Source organism: Leuciscus leuciscus (genome assembly GCF_965113295.1).
Source record: "Leuciscus leuciscus genome assembly, chromosome: 9".
NCBI lineage: Eukaryota > Metazoa > Chordata > Actinopteri > Cypriniformes > Leuciscidae > Leuciscus > Leuciscus leuciscus.
Window position 1 is genome coordinate 41,524,720 of NC_138733.1, and position 17,180 is coordinate 41,541,899.

Below are 17,180 nucleotides of genomic sequence, written 5' to 3' on the forward strand. Positions count from 1 at the left end.
ACTGCATGTACAACACTGTTCAGACGTTTAGGACCAGAAGGTTTTGAAAGAAATTAATACTTTTATTCATCAAGGACGCATTCAATTGAAAGAAAGTGACAGTAAAGATGTATATAAACATTTATTATAAACAATATTTATAATGAGAGAGTTCTGTCAAATAAAATGTATCAGGGTTTACACACAAATATTCACAGCACAACTATTTTCAGCATTAATGATTATCAGAAATGTTTATTGAGCAGCAAAGCAGCAGATTAGTGGAAAACAGAAAGAAATAAAGAGAAATGAGAGTGTTTAGTTGTCTGGCGTGCTCATAATCCAGAAACAAATATCATAAGGAGGTGTGTTATAACCCTGCAGCTGTAGATAAATAACAGAAGTCAAGTTTACCGTTGTTAACACTCTTCCAGTCAGATCTGATGAACGTGTTTCCTGGAGAAATGTTCTCGCTCATAGTGACATTAATTCAATTCACCTTTATTTGTATAGCGCTTTTCACAATACACATCGTTTCAGAGCAGCTTTACAGAAAGTGCATGAGTCCACATTACAATTTACAGAGATCTGATATCAGAGGAAACTGTCTAAGTTACGTATTTCAGAATCACAGTTAGCTAATAATGTAGTAATTTAAACAATGTAATAATTTAAGGCAGAAACAGTGAACTCATTTAAGTAATAAATACTTGTTTGTTAAACATTAGACCATCGTCCTCATCCTCGCCATATATTACTATCAGATGTTTTCAAAGTGTGTGCTACATTTAAAGCACATCTGTACATGTGTGTGTTATGATGAATGTGTGTGTTTCTCAGGGCTGATGAGATTGACATGGTGATGACGGATGTGGAGCGAGCCAATCAGGTGCAGTCATGAGTTTGACACACATAAGATCCTCTCTAAAGCCTGGCTCACATTACAGGAGTTTTAGGCCGATTAAACCGCGATTAAACCCATCCCGATCACATCAAACATGTTTGATATTTAGGATTTTAAATCGGGATGAGCAAGACTGTGATTATGTCACAATAGGCAATAAGAATCAAGTCTACGAGGAGACGGAAGTGACAGACATTTTGAAATACGCTATAGCGGTAAAAATTCTAACACACTACCAGATAATAATACGGGCAATTAAATTCTTACCTCCAATTCTCGCGGAAGAACTGACAATCCATGTTGACCTCGTCTCCCCAACCATTTCCTCATCCACACTTTTGTTTTTTCTCACAACAAACAATAATTATCGATACAGCAAGTTGTCGGGTTACAGTATCCATTGTGTTTACATCCGCTTCCGATTTGCTGCGTAGATCACGTGAGGCGCTTCCTCTGGCACGATAATCTGAAGAACATTTTGTAGTGTGTGATGCGCCGTGATTTTCAAATCTTGTAGTGTGTCCATGTTTAATATTTGAGGGAAGAACATCTGCGAAGATTCTCCTTAAGTGTGTGCTGGAACCGGATATCACAATCGGTTAGGATTTTAAAACTCCTGTAGTGTGAGCCAGTCTTAAGAGCGGCTGAGAGTCTGGTGGAGTTGTTGACTGGGGCCGGTTTCACAAAGCTATTTTAGACCGGTCTATAGTGTTAGACAAGTCTAAAATGTGCTCATAGACTAGTCTAATGCAAGTTAGACTGTTTCACAAAAATAAAGACTGACTTAATTTAGACCCAAAAAATTAGACACCTTACCCCCAGGCTAACTTAGGTCTAAGACTCTATGTTACCTTGGCAACCAGCAGTAACAATCAGTTACATTACAAACAGCCAAAAGAAAAGGGAAAATGGCTCATAATTTAAACATTTCTTCTTGTTACTACATTCTCCGCTAAATTTCCCAAGTAAAATGTCCTTGTAACTGTTATACTCCTCCAACAAACACATATTTTCCGCTGGGGTAAACTGCACTGAGCGGTTGAATGTGCTTACTCGATCCGCCATGTTTTTTGTTTTGAAAAGTGTCTTATTTTACCCAGAATGCATTGTAGTGTAGTCCTACTTAAGATAGTCAGAGTCTTAAGTGCTTTGTGCAACGGTCTGATTTAGATGTCTATCTGAAGTCTGACTATCTACTATATCTAAGCCATAGTCAAAGTCTATCTTTGTGAAACCGGCCCCTGGTCTGATGGTGTTTTCCTGCAGAGAGCAGATGATAACACACACATGAGTTTGACAGACATGCATGTGTTCTAGTGAAGATCCTCTCTGAGAGAGAGTTGTTAACTGTTCTGATGGTGTTTTCCTGCAGAGAGCAGACGCTGCTGAGAGAGAAGCTGAAGCTCTGAGAGAGCAGATCAGATCAACACAAGCGCCGACACGCACGGACAACACGCCGTACACGGTACCAGCTCACAATATTACACTCATACATACTCTTCACATTAACTGTTACCACATAAACTAAAGCACTGATATAATCATCAGATAAACACCGCCATTAACATAAAAGCATAGTTCTGAGTCAAACAAACCTTCCTTCTGTTGGTGTTATTTCAGCCTGAAAAACTGCTTTGTGTTCTCCAAACTCCCCCAAAAAACAGCACTGTAGTGTAAAGGTCCTTGCACAGTCCGAAATGTTCGTATTCATCATTCAGTGGCTCTGAATGGTCAAAACCCCTCTCAAAATGCTTGCTTACGGATGCGAAAAACGCAGATAATCGAACTCGATCCAAATGTTTTTATGACGGACGAAAGTTTCAGAGGCAGTGTGTAAACGTGATCGACACAACGTGAGGTCGTATTTATGTTTTAACATGCGAAAATTTCATACGAGAAAGGACCTTAAAGGAGTGCAAGGACCTTAAGAGATATGACCTACATATTATATCAAGATATGATCACGATAGCGGTATACATCAGGATATATTCTAGGCTATTCTTGATGAAAAATAAAATTGTTACGACACCATACTTTCAGATGCCATTGAAATGTCACATTTCTTGATAACATTTTTGATACAACAGTAAAAACTCACACTTGTCTAACTAATACAAGTAAAAGCATCTCAAGCTTATTGAAGATAGTCAGTCATAAACTAAGAAACTGAATAAAGTGATGAATGTAAACACCCTACAAATTATTCACTGTATAAATCAAACAAACATTGATTCTTATTAAAGTTATTCAGTCAACAGAAGTGAGTAATTTTCTCTGTTTTTTCTCGTTTGATTAACGTTAATGACACCGCAGCAGGAATAAAAGGCTACTGTCACTTTAAGAGCGAATGCACTGATCTAATACACTGTTACACATCTGATGTCTTTCCCATCTGTTTACATTCACCTGTGACATAACTGACTGCGTTTAAGTGAATGCTCTTTAAGACTGGTATTTTAAAATATTTTTGTGCATATTTCTTTTAAGCTTAGGCCATCTCAATATGCCCAGGGGTGTTGTAGAACAGTTTTAGATTTTTGATTTAATGTGAATTTAAATACGGTTGTCAATCCAGAAAGTTTGGATTAGCAGCATGAAAAGTATTCATTATTATACACCTTATTTTTCAGAGTAAGCACATGCATGTCATTTTGTAATTTACGCACCATTTGTAATTTCAATGTGTCTGGCTTCCGGTGTCATTCGCTTCCGGTTATTTTTAGCTGTACAAAAAAGCTCTTTATTCTGCTTGATATTGCATACTGGAATTTCTTACTATATTATTTTAATATAGTGTCTTAATTATAAACACACCGGTTTGTAGCGCAAACAGTTATACAGTTTACTGCACTTTGATATTCTTCTTATTTCCCTATAGCGACTTATAAATCGGAAGTCTCGCACATTCACAGAAAACACCTTACTTCCGCGTTGAAAAATAAGGTGGATAAAGCGAGCAAAGATCGCTGCTATTATAATCACTGAAGCTGTCAATCACAACGCAAGATACACAGCGCTGTACTCTCACGAATCTCCTGTTATAATCACTGAAGCTGTCAATCACAACACAAGATACACAGCGCAGTACTCTCGCGAATCTCCTGTTATAATCAATGAAGCTGTGCCATGAATCTCTTATTGACATTGTGTTTATACTTTGTGGGTTATAATAAAAGGATTCGCGAGGATGCAGAACTCAAACTCAGCGGTGTTGACTGGATTCTGACTAGCAAACACATCTGATTGGCCACTGTGTTCATGCCCTCAAGAGATATGACTGAATGGCTGCAAAGCTCAACATTGCAGAAACATGTTGCAAATATAAACATTTGATGCTCTTCACAGTGCGCTGACACTGCAGAACAGAAGCTATCTTCACAGTAAATTTTCAGATGCAAAGATTAATTTTGGCAGCTGGCAAAATATTTTCAATGCAGGAAAAACCCTGTTGTTGACTAATAAATGCTAATGTCAGTGTTGGTCAGCGTTCACCTCATTCATCGCAGCACATTCACAGGAAACCTCTGAACCTCTGTTCCCCACGTCTACAGGTGTGTGTGTGTGTGTGTGTTCATACGATGCTCAGTGTTGTTGTGTGTGTTCAGCAGGACGAGTGTGCGGAGCTGGTGCCGCGCTCCAGTGTGGAGGCGGAGCTCAGTGCGAAGGAGCGAGAGATGCTGCAGCTGGTGGAGGATGTTCAGAGACTGCAGGCCAGCCTGTCCTCACTCAGAGAGAGATCCGACACACACACCAGCCAACTGCAGCAGCAGCTCCAGGACAAGACCACCTCGCTCCAGGTGCGCAACACACACTCATGTGCACAACACACACTCATGTGCACAACACACACTCATGTGCACAACACACACTCATGTGCACTGCTGCGTTACAGGGACAGTTCACCCAAAAATGAAAATAACTTTACTCACCCTCATGTGCTTCCAAACCTGTATGAGTTTCTTTCTTCTGTTGAACAAAAAAGAAGATATTTTGAAGTCAGTAACCAAACAGTTGATGGGGCACTGTGACAGAGTGACCCGTCCCTGTTGGTTAGAGCAGCACTTACACACACACCCCATCTTACCTCGTTCCTCCATTCCCTGCTAGGGTGATGTGGGTGCGCACACACACACACACACACACACACACACACCATTAGCGTGCTGGTTTTCACACACGCAAACATATCCACTCCATTTCCATCCCTGACAGAAATCCATGCTGCGCATAACACACACATATCTAAGTTGTCTTTTGATTTTCGTTTTGTTTGTTACAGTTTAGTTCAAAGCTAGTCTAAAAACACATCTCTTTGACCTAGCATACACATAACACATTATAGACTTCTATAATTCAATGTTTGGCTGCATAGATTAGGTCAGCCGGAACCGGGAACACTTCCCATAAATCCTGATGTACTTGTTACATCATAAGTAATAATAAATTAATAATAATAAATAATTAGAATTTTTGGGTGAACTGTCCCTTTAAGGGCCACTCACTGTACTACACACACAGAAGCATCACAGTTTCAGTTCTGAACTGCAAATTCACATCATATGAACCAGATCTGCACAGATCAGTTTATGGCAGTGGTAATGCTGTGCATTTGCATTGGCTTACACTCACAGATCATCATCAACAAGAACAATTAAAAACGGCATTTTATGTCAGAAATGTGGCCACGTAACAGGTTTATGTGTGTGTGTGTGTGTGTGTGATTGAGCTCCAGTGCTGTACATTTGTCTTCATCACGGTCTCTTCATCTCTTCCAGCAACTAGAGGAGAAGCTGCAGACGCAGGCAGACTATGAGGAGGTGAAGAAAGAGCTCAGGTGAGAGTCCATCGCTCCTGACGAGCATGGAAGAATTCACACTTGGCCGTGGCAAACATTATTGGCCATTTTAATCAATTTGTCTACTCGAGTTATTGAAGGGTAAACCACAATTAAAGAAATATCTGCACTTTTTGATATTTAAAAATATATATATTTCTTTAATTGTTTGTTCAAATGTTGTTTTCAGCATCTCAGTAGGGCCTGCTACAAAAACTACAAAAGAGCATCATGTTTCATCACTGTGCGTGCGTGCGTGCGTGTGTGCGTGCTTGTGTGTGTGCGTGCTTGTGTGTATTATTTGGTGTTAATATAAACTGTATATAACTGGCACAGTTGTAAGTCATGAGTCACGAGTCCATGTGTTGTATGTTGTATTTAATCATGGCTGAAGTAAGGCTGTCAGAAAGATTAGATTCGATTGGCTCCTGGTTTCTTCTTACTGATCGGCTCTGATTGTTATTGACAGCATCCTGAAGTCGATGGAGTTCGGGCCGTGTGACAGCGCCACAGTGCAGGTAAACATCAGTCTTTAGTGTGTTATAGTGTGTTGTTGGAGGTGTTGATGTGCTGGTCTCTCACAGGATTCATGTAAGCCGTTGGAGGTGCTGCTGCTGGAGAAGAACCGCGGCCTTCAGTCGGAGAACGCGTCTCTGCGCATCGCTAGCACTGAGCTGAGCAGTGAGTCTGGGGGGTATTTAAAGTGGGGAAAGGGGCAGAATAGAGGGAATGCATTGACGTCACTTTCCCACGGGAACACACTGGACTGAATGGCAGAAGAGCTGCTGAGTGACTGGATTTAATAGGAGAAACTGCGAAAACGAGAGTAAAACAAGCAATTATCAGTTTAAACTAAATGTTGGACTCGATAAAGTGTTCCTTAAAACTTACCAAAGATCCAGTGATCCAGTGATATTGACATGCAGCAGGAATCATGTTTCCTGATATTTATATGAGCCTGATTTCGACACTGGGGAAAAACATAAAGCAAATTTGCCTGTGAACGCTTTATATAAATACAATATAGGTCTAAATCCATGTTTTACTCATATCAATGTTATATATATATCTCATCATATCGCCCGGCCTTATAACTTGTATAGTTTTTTATCAGTGTTTATTTAAAATCATCCAATTATGCAGAATATATGATTGTAAATATTTAATTGATGAGTTGTCAATACAATAAATAACAATACAATATATAGGGTATGATTTTACCCCTAAATTCAGCATATTGACACAAAATGCTAACTGCAAATCCCCCTTTCACTGCCTGGATCCAGTTGTTTCTGTGAATTGCAGCGATCCATTCACTTCTCTGTTCTGTAGCTTTCTGCAGTCTGTAAAAATATACCTCAGATTTCTTGTCAAATCTGTTTGTACAGTCAATCTCAAAGCTCTTTCCCGTTTTAGATGTGTTTTGTGTTTTTTTCACGGCATGAAAACCAATGCTGCCGCTCAATCTGTTTACCACTCCGTGTGTGTAACAGCAGTCACTCCACCGAGAGTAACGTCACACACATACCCTCTATAGTGAGAACAAATGTAAAGTTGAGTGTGTATCTGCATAGCAATGAAAGTTAAAGCACTGGCGATGAATAATGTAACCTAAAGGGGGCATGTGACTGATGAAGAGTAAAGGTCCTAGAACAGAGCCCTGGGGAACACCGAGCGATACAGGGGCATTTGTGGACCAGAATAAGACCGTTCCAGGGTTACCAAGAGCAGAGAAAGGGGAAATTGTGTCAAATGGAAAGGAAAGGTCTTTGAGAATTAGGATACAGATGAAGCCAGAGGCTACAGCCATAAGAAGAAGGCAAAGTCAGTGAAAGTACCAGGTGTGAAAGCAGTGGAGAAGTCCTGTGAGAGAATAGGAGAAGATTGTAGAGGGGAAGAGGTTATATACACTACATGTTATTTAGGAAGAAGTGTAAAAACGTCTCCCAGAGCTCTGGTGAGTTTCTCATGTCAGGGACAGGAGGGTTGGTGAGGTTACTGACAATGGAAAGCAATGTTTTGGGTCAAGAGGATGCAGACAGTGCGCAGGTAAGCCGGTTTTCCTATAGAGATGGCCAGCTGTCTTCAGAAGTGCAGGAGTAAACCAGGGAGTCGAGTGTGTGGATAGGACAGGTCTAGTTTTAAGGGGGGTGTGGATGTCAAGGGCAGTGGAAACAGGGTTATCAAGGGAGCGAGTGTGTTCTGTAATGTCTTAAGCTATCCTCCTGCTTCAGTGTGCACTTTAGGATATCGCATCAAAAACTCTAATCTTTACTGAATTAATTCCTCAATACGCACAAAAAACAAATCATGTTCCAGAACTGACTTACACGACTGCGTTCCCAAACGGCAGCATCTTCCTCCGAAATGCGTTCATTGCGTTTCGTCTGCGCGCTCTGAGACGCAAGTAATTTATTATATTATACGAAAATTAGTATATACAGTGGCTTCTCTTACTTTTCTTAGTGATATTTAGCGGCAGTTTATCAGGAAGTATTCATTCACTTCTCTTTGACTCACTGGATGGAAACGCTGCTTTATTCGCATATGTTTTATGCGATATTCCCATTTTGCGCATAAGTTAAATACTTTGGATGGAAACATAGCTAGTGAGATGAGTTTGCACAGATGCAGAAATCAATAACATCAATAAATTTAAGATTATGATAGTCATGGTGGATATACAGTTTAGCCCAATGAACGGTTGATCAGACCACATCTGGGAACCAAGCACAGATACATTACATAGGCCAGTAGAGCAAACTTTGAACAGTGTAATGTGTGGGAAAGTCAACGTGCTGTACGAGACTGAAGCTTTCAAACGCTGACGGAAGCTCGTGGGTTTCTGCACAGTCGGTATATTAAGATGTGTGCTGAAAGCAGCTAGCGATAGTACAGGAGGAGACATGGCACAGGCGAGGGTTAGTAGGGTTCAGAGTTAAACAGTGGTTTTGGTGGAGAACCACAAGCACTGAAGATGGAAGCTAAATATTCAAAGGTTAGAATCTTGTGAAGGTTGATCTTCTTGAGACGGTACACACACTGATGTGTGTGTGTGTGTGTGTGTGTTTGTGTGTGTGTGTGTGTGTGTGTGTGTGTGTGTGTGTGTGTGTGTGTGTGTGTGTGTGTGTGTGTGTGTGTGTGTGTGTGTGTTCAGGCCGGTACACGTCTCTACAGCTGGAGTTCTCTGCAGCGGTGAAGACCAGTGCTGAACAGAAAGAGCTGATCCTCAAACTGGAGCAGGACCTCAGCACCATCCAGACCATGTCACGGCCCGACGCCGAGGTCAGACAGCAGATCATCTACACATTCACACACACGTCACACACATCCTTTCCTGGGATTCCTCACATAGTCTCATGATATAACTTTTGGGAATAATGAAATAATTATATAATAAATTCTAATTCTCTAACTAGTCATCAAATCTCTCTCTCTCTCTCTCTCTGTCTCTCTCTCTCTCTCTCTCTCTCTCTCTCTCTCTCTCTCTCTCTCTCTCTCTCTGTCTCTCTCTCTCTCTCTCTCTCTGTCTCTCTCTCTCTCTCTCTCTCTCTCTCTCTCTCTGTCTCTCTCTCTCTGTCTCTCTCTCTCTCTCTCTCTCTCTCTCTGTCTCTCTCTCTGTCTCTCTCTCTCTCTCTCTCTCTCTCTCTCTCTCTCTCTCTCTCTCTCTCTCTGTTCACTTCATAGCTTTTAGCACCGGGAGTGTGGAAGAAACATGAGCGTAGGTTCAGGAAATATGTGCTGCATTATTTATGACATGCTAAACAGTCCATATTAATTGCAGAAATGAACATTTTTAACATTAACATATTTTTCACTGCCCTAAAAACACAGGTGAAGTAAATATTTTATGGCAGTAAATGTGGAAATGGAATAAAAAACACTACCGTTCAAAAGTTTGGGGTCAGAAAAAAAGATTTCTTTTTCTATACTTTTATTGAGCTTGGATGCATTACATTTATCAAAAGTGATAGTGGAGATAATGTTACAAAACTTTCTGTTCATCAAAGAATCCTGAAAAATAGAATGTAAGACGGTTTCCACAAAACAATCTGAAGCAGAACAACTGTTTTCAACATTGATGATAATCATAAATGTTTCTCGAGCAGCAAATCATCGTATTGTGATGATCATGTGACACTGAAGACTGGAGTAATGATGCTGAAAATTCAGCTTTGATCACAGGAATACATTACACTTTATTACATATTCGCATAGAAAATGGATTCCTCTAGTATTTCACTGTTTTTACTGTATTTTTGCTGAAATAAATGCAGCCTTGGTGAGCAGAAGAGACAAATCTTACAGACCCTAAACTGTAGAGCGGTTGAGCGTGGTAATATAGTCAATAGTAAGCCTTGATCAGTGAGCAGGTGTTTTCTGGAGAATGTTGTCTAACACTGTGTGTGTGTGTGTGTGTGTGTGTGTGTGTGTGTGTGTGTGTGTGTGTGTGTGTGTGTGTGTGTGTGTGTGTGTGTGTGTGTGTGTGTGTGTGTGTGTGTGTGTGTGTGTGTGTGTGTGTGTGTGTGTGTGTGTGTGTGTGTGTGTGTGTCTGTGTCTGTGTGTGTGTGTGTGTGTGTGTGTGTGTGTTCTAGGGTGCAGACAGCAGCGCAGTGATCGTCCCAGAGCCCATTAAAGAGGCCACAGCTCTGTTCTCTGGTAAACATGCATTACACACAGTACAATACAGTCTGTGCGTTACACTTCTATTGCTCTCCTCATTTGTCAGTGCTTCGGATAAGAGCGTCTGCTAAATGATTGAATGTAAATGACTCTTGGCTAGGGCTGTCAAATAAAAATGTGAATTTCGAATATTCGTTGAATAAAATAAAAATAAACGGCACATTCGAATGCAAAAGTTGTGTGTTTCCTCAGGTTACTGATGCACTTACACAGTTTTATGCACTATTGTAACCTAATTTTCCTTGCATACACATTAAGGAAATTATATTTTATTTAAGAACAATAGTTTCAAAAGTTAATGCACTTTATAAAGTGAATGTCATTTCATTTCAGTCAAAGATGCGATGCTTGATTTGGTTTATATTTGCTTATTGCGCTCACATGCGCCCTCTTGTGGGCATAGGAGACAATACAGTACATTTGTCCTCTAAAGTATTGCTTTTAGAATTCGAATTTTGCAAATATTTAAGAAAGATTTTGCAAACATTTTTACAGCCCTACTGTTAGATAAGCAGATCCCTCAGTAGTCGTGTGTGTGTGTGTGTGTGTGTGTGTGTGTGTGTTGAGGTGCTGGCGGCTCTCCTCAGGCGGATCTTCCTCAGGGTCAGATGGACTCTCTGCTGTCCATCATCTCCAGTCAGAGGGAGAGGTTTCGCCTGCGCAACCAGGAGCTGGAGGCCGTGAGTGCGCATCACATGACTACACATCACATGACTGTGCCATCACATGACTCACATGACTGTACCATCACATGACTATGCCATCACATGACTGTACATCACACACCTGGGCTGCGTTCAGCCCCAACAAAACGTTGCACAATGTTTTTTAAACAGAAACGGTGATGCGTTGAACACACTGTTCTGATGACGCAAGAGTTGCAACTATGGCAGCTGAGAAGGCCATTCTTTGTGTTCTTTGTGAGCCTGATGAAGTCGGTATAAATATATGTTTAATACTACAAAATATGGCCGATGTTACAGTTACTGCACTTGCCGCCCAGAACAAAAGAGAACATCCCAGTGGAGTGAAGGGATTGCTGAAACTGAAGCACACATCTTGCCTAACTCAGACTTAAACACATCTATTTAGCCTCACATACTGACTTTATTTGTAGTTTTAATACCCTGTATTTTCTTTCTCATTTTTAGGAAAAGCACTTAATTACCATGTTTATTTCTATACCAAATGTCATACACTTGCAATAAAGCTAAAAATATAAACAACTACATCATTATGTTGATATCCTATATTTTTTACAATAAAACTTACGACAAACATGTCTTCTAATATCCTCAGTTGTTGCGTATACCGAGCTGCATCCAACACATTTGTAAATTACTTTCCTTGAACCCATTGTGCGAGTTCACTTTAATACCGCGTGCTTTATATACATGTTGCTGCTGATTGGACTGCAGTTCTGACACACCCACCAAACAAGAGAAAACGTATCTCAAACCCCGTTGCACACCAGTGCACGCCGTTTCCAGGAAACATGACGTTCAAACCGGAAACCGTAGCAAAACATTGCGCACCGTTTTGAACTTGAACGTGCCCCATGACTTGACCATCACATGACTACCATCACATGGCTGTACCATCACATGACTGCACCTGGTTCCTGTGGCGCATCACATGACTGTACCATCACATGACTTTACCTGGTTCCTGTGGCGCATCACATGACTGTACCATCACATGACTGTACCATCACATGACTTTACCTGGTTCCTGTGGCGCATCACATGACTGTACCATCACATGACTGTACCATCACATGACTGTACCTGGTTCCTGTGGCTCCAGGGAAGAGTCTGAGTGTTGTTGTTGTTGTGTGTCAGGCGAGCGGATCCCTACAGCAGACCTTACAGGCTCTTCAGAGCGAGCTGGACAGTCTACGGGCCGACAACATCAAGCTCTACGAGAAGATCAAGTTCCTGCAGAGCTACCCTAGCAGAGTGAGTCCTTCACGACACGACCAAACGGGACATCGCAATATTCCCTGGGATTTCATGTGTAACGATAGACGATATTCTGCTGAGGGTGTTTTTGTGCTGGTTTCGGCCTGTCGTGGTCAGCTGACTCCCGAAGCGTTACATATCCCTCATATTCTGTGCCATGGTCAGTTCACAGCTGTGACACACATTCACTCTTTCATTAACCTAATTAAAAAAACGTACAATTTTAGGTCCAGAGTGGACAAAAATGTCTGTATCTAAAAACTGTCATGAAATCATTTGAAGCTTAGTGAGCACAGACTTAAGTTTGGTACAATTTTAAAGACGACCCGTGGCAGATTATTGTTGAGGGGAACAATTTTTTTGTAAAAAGTGGGAAAAAAGAAAAAAAAGTTATAGAGGTTTAATTTTATAAAAATGATTTATGAACATTATTTTATATAAAATATATATTTTATGAAACATATTGAACTCTAAAACTGATAGAAAAATCAAAGCCATAAATCTAAACAAGTTGTGTTCCAAATTTGAAGTTGATATCTCAAAAAACGAGCTTTCAGTGAGAGTTAGTTTGGGCACAGGACCAGATTTCCCCATTAGATGCAGTGAAACTCCACTGGGACCCAGTGCTGGATTTGGGATTTGCAGTTGAGCTTTTCTCTCTCAAATATTACACACACACACTCTGACATCCATACCAACATACAATTACCACTGCATCATTTATCCAATTGGCTCTATAATATGCAGAAGCAGAAAACAGGAATAAAGCGAGTATTTGCTTGAAAAAATGTAATTATATTTCATAGTTAAATGGCCCTGGGATTAAAAAGTGCAGTTTAAATGGGCGTCTATGGGGACATGTTTGTCATTCAGGTCCTGAGAGGAACTATTTTGTGTTACTAGTGCAAAATAAATGTATTAAAGGAAATGGGGGTGAAATAGTAAAATTCCAATATAAATACACACCTGTGCCAAACTTTATGCAGTTAGCATTAACACAGGCTAAGTGATCCGAAGACACAAATCTCCATAAGGTCACGCATAGGGTAAACGGCTGATATTTCCCTCCTTAAACTGATTTCCACGTTTATAAGTGGATTTTTTCTAACCTTATTTGATGTGTGCAACATCTTTTATGTCAAATTCTTAGATTAACTCAGTAAATACAGTTAGAATAATGAGACTAATATATGGAAGGCATTTTCTGCCAAATTTAAATAAATTAATTAAATGATTAAAATTAAAACCATATTAACGATTTCATTACAGAAAACTGTACGCAAAATATGTGACAAAATTGAGAATGAAATTAAATGATTTCATTTTCACAGCATTATCTCTGTCAAATTGAAAAATAAAATGCAATTGGTGATTTCACATTTCATTTTCACTACAGTCTCGAGGCAAGACTGCCAATATTAAAATGAAAAGCCAAACGTGAAAAAGAAACTACAAATACAGTTTTTACAATGCTCTTTAGTAACGCTCACGCAATAATAGTGACACAATTCAAATACAAATGTAAATTTTCGTTTTCATTTTAATTCCTCTTTTATTTCACAGTTTTCATTTTCGTTTTCATTTTCAAAGACAACCTGCATGCAAATTCTATGTTAATGAGTGGGTGTGGCTTATTCTAGTAACGGCGCTAGGAGAGACACGCCTTCTGTAATTGCCTTCATTTTAATTTTAATCATTTAATTTATTTAAATTTGGCAGAAAATGCCTTCCATATCAATAGGGCTGTTACCAATCAAATTAAATCAGTGTGATATTATTGTAGAGAATACATCTCTGCATGCCTAGTGCCGTGAATGTGTGATCAGATCATCTCTTCATGTGAGTTTAATGTGTGTGTGTGTGTGTGTGTGTGTGTGTGTGTGTGTGTGTGTGTGTGTGTGTGTGTGTGTGTGTGTGTGTGTGTGTGTGTGTTAGGCTGGAGACAGTGATGATACAGTGATGCGTTACTCGTCTCAGTACGAGGAGAGACTCGATCCCTTCGCCTCCTTCAGCAAAAGGGTGAGAAGAACATGAACTCTCGCTTCTGAAAGTGTGTGTTGTTGTTGATTCAGGTGTGACACTTTCTAATGTGATTTACTCCTTTAGGAGCGTCAGAGGAGATATCAGAGCCTCAGCCCGTGGGACAAAGCCACGCTCAGCCTGGTGTGTATCTCACACACACACACACACACACACACACACACACACACACACACACACACACCAGCGGCTCATGATCCACACAAACATCTCCATCATCTCTGTGATTATAACGTGCCTCTGAAAACTCAGCATACACCAACGGCCACACATCCTCCTAAATCTGTAAAGAACATAGTTTATGAACTGAGAATAGTTTATGAAGATTTATAGTTTATAAAAAGAGAAGTCATCATGAAATCCTTATATTTGTAACGGAATATTGCAGTGTTTAAAGGAACACGCCGACTTTTTGGGACTTTTAGCTAATTCACCGTATCCCCCAGAGTTAGATAAGTCCATATATACCCTTCTCAACCCGTAACTCTGTCTGACGCACCGCTAGCCTAGCTTAGCACAAAGACTGGAGGTAAACGGCTCCAGCTAGCATACTGTGACTAAGTGACAAAATAACGCCAACATTTTCCTATTTACATGTTGTGATTTGTATAGTCACAGCGTGTACAAATAACAAGGTCACATATTTAACATATTTTGTCACTTATTGGGAGCAGTGTGCTAGCTGGAGCCGTTTACCTCCAGTCTTTGTGCTGAGCTAGGCTAGCGGTGGGTGCGTCAGACAGAGTTACGGGTTGAGAAGGGTATGTGTGGACTTATCTAACTCTGGGGGATACGGTGAATAAGCTAAAGTCCCAAAAAGTCGGCGTGTTCCTTTAATAATGAATGATTTGTTAGTGCACATCATATATTTTAGATTGATGTGCCCTCGTAATCTATAATAAGAAGCATGAATCATCAACAGTAGCCTGTCACTCACATGACATCACAGCGCCTCATTAGCATACAGTCCAATCAGGTCTCCCTGGACAGAGTCAAGTCCCGCCCCTACATTTGGTCCCCGTTTCGCTCGGATAAACCCCACAATGGAGTCAGAAGTCGTCAAACTTACAAAAAAGCGAACTATAGCATTATAAAAGTACATAAACATTGAAATTATATAAAATTGACTGTATTTGCGATTGATACCTGTGGAAACGCATCATCACCGACTGTGAAAAGGGTTCATAGGAAAGAGCAAATTTCAGTTTTGTGCCGGAAGAAAATCCCTGTTTTAACTGTTAGAAGCACAGAAATCATGACAGCCATAAATATTACTATTGTAATTGTTCTATTAAAACATGTCTGTTTCAGGGTCGTGTGATCCTGTCCAATAAGACGGCCAGGACTGTGGCGTTCTTCTACACACTGATCCTGCACTGCCTCGTCTTCCTGGTGCGTCACGTGACCCTCAGATTAACTGTGCGTTACTGCTCGTGTTGAGCTGGTCCGAAGCCTTATAACCGTGTGTGTGTGTGTCAGGTGCTGTATAAAACCGCCTGGAGTGAGAGTATCGGCCGGGACTGTGCTGCATTTTGTGCGAAGAAGTGAGTGTTTTCACCCAGATTTGATGGTTTTGAAGCTCTGTGTGTGTGTGTGTGTGTGTGTGTGTGTGTGTGTGTGTGTGTGTGTGTGTGTGTGTGTGTGTGTGTGTGTGTGTGTGTGTGTGTGTGTGTGTGTGTGTGTGTGTGTGTGTGTGTGTGTTTAATGATCCACACACTCTTCCCACAGGTACTCGGATCACCTGCACCAGTTCCATGAGAACGGAGACACCTGGCAGTAGCTCTTCACATCATCACACTCATATGGCATCAGAATCAGAGGTGTCACTGGGACCAGGACCGTTTGGGAGAATAGTGGGTTAAACATGATTAAATAGACAGCAGGTGTAAAGGTTTGATGGTCATTCTCTCTCTCTCTCTCTCTCTCTCTGTAACGAGCTCCTGCACTCGTGATTCTAGGGCCTTACAGAGACTGATATCAGTGCTAGCGGTTTATTTAATACTTCCATCATCTGACACCATATCTGTATCCCTTCATTTTCTATATTCAGCTGAGGGGACTTTAGATGTAGACTCTTCCAATTAAATTAAAGCTTTCAGGGAATGTGTATGTGTGGTTGTTTATTATGAGATTCAGTTATTAATAAAACTTTTGAAAGAAGTCTCTTACGCTTATTTGATCAAAAATACAGTAAAAAACTGAAATATTAGAATGTGAATATACAGTAAAGTGTAATTTATTCCTGTGATCAAAGCTGAATTTTCATCATCATTACTCCAGTCTTCAGTGTCACATGATCCTTCAGAAATCATTCTAATATGATGATTTGATGATCAATTATTATTACTCGGTTATTAATAATGGTTATAATAAACTTTTTTTGCTGGTTAATATTTTTGTGGAAATTATGCTAAATGATTTTGAAGAATAGAAAGTTCAAAATTTACTTTAGATTTCTATTTAAAGTAACATTATGAATGTCTTTACTGTCACTTTTGATCAGTTTAATGAATCCTTGATGAATAAAAGTATTAATTTTGTTCTTTAAAAAAAAAAAGGTTGACCTTGCCTGTAGTTGACCCCAAAACTAATGATTCACAGGTCCAGACTGGCAGATGTTTCCAGAAGTTCTGCACTAGTGTGGTGGAGACTTTAGATGTGTGTGACGTGTGAAGAAGAAGATGATCAAAATAAAAAATAGAGGAGATGCAAGGATTCGTTTTCTTAACCGCTTTAAAATGGCCTTTTTGCTCACTTTTACACAGAACATGTAAAGAA

At 40.1% G+C, this 17,180-nt stretch overlaps 1 protein-coding gene across 2 annotated transcripts in view; it reads left to right on the plus strand.

Moving 5' to 3' along the window:
- The window catches only part of cux1b (cut-like homeobox 1b), a 25,737-nt gene extending 9,175 nt beyond the window's left edge, over nt 1–16,562 (plus strand). Inside the window, exons 9-23 of one of the 2 annotated variants that reach the window (XM_082178947.1) lie at nt 820–868; nt 2,256–2,348; nt 4,490–4,681; nt 5,660–5,718; nt 6,188–6,236; nt 6,303–6,399; nt 8,876–9,003; nt 10,314–10,377; nt 10,969–11,081; nt 12,243–12,359; nt 14,298–14,381; nt 14,469–14,525; nt 15,714–15,794; nt 15,882–15,946; nt 16,131–16,562. In XM_082178947.1, the coding sequence (XP_082035073.1) occupies nt 820–868; nt 2,256–2,348; nt 4,490–4,681; nt 5,660–5,718; nt 6,188–6,236; nt 6,303–6,399; nt 8,876–9,003; nt 10,314–10,377; nt 10,969–11,081; nt 12,243–12,359; nt 14,298–14,381; nt 14,469–14,525; nt 15,714–15,794; nt 15,882–15,946; nt 16,131–16,182 (1,300 nt within the window). In that variant the 3' untranslated portion in view covers nt 16,183–16,562. The remainder of the gene's footprint in view (nt 1–819; nt 869–2,255; nt 2,349–4,489; nt 4,682–5,659; nt 5,719–6,187; nt 6,237–6,302; nt 6,400–8,875; nt 9,004–10,313; nt 10,378–10,968; nt 11,082–12,242; nt 12,360–14,297; nt 14,382–14,468; nt 14,526–15,713; nt 15,795–15,881; nt 15,947–16,130) is intronic. The other variant, XM_082178948.1, reaches the window with a different exon arrangement.
- The last annotated feature ends 618 nt before the right edge of the window (nt 16,563–17,180 follow it).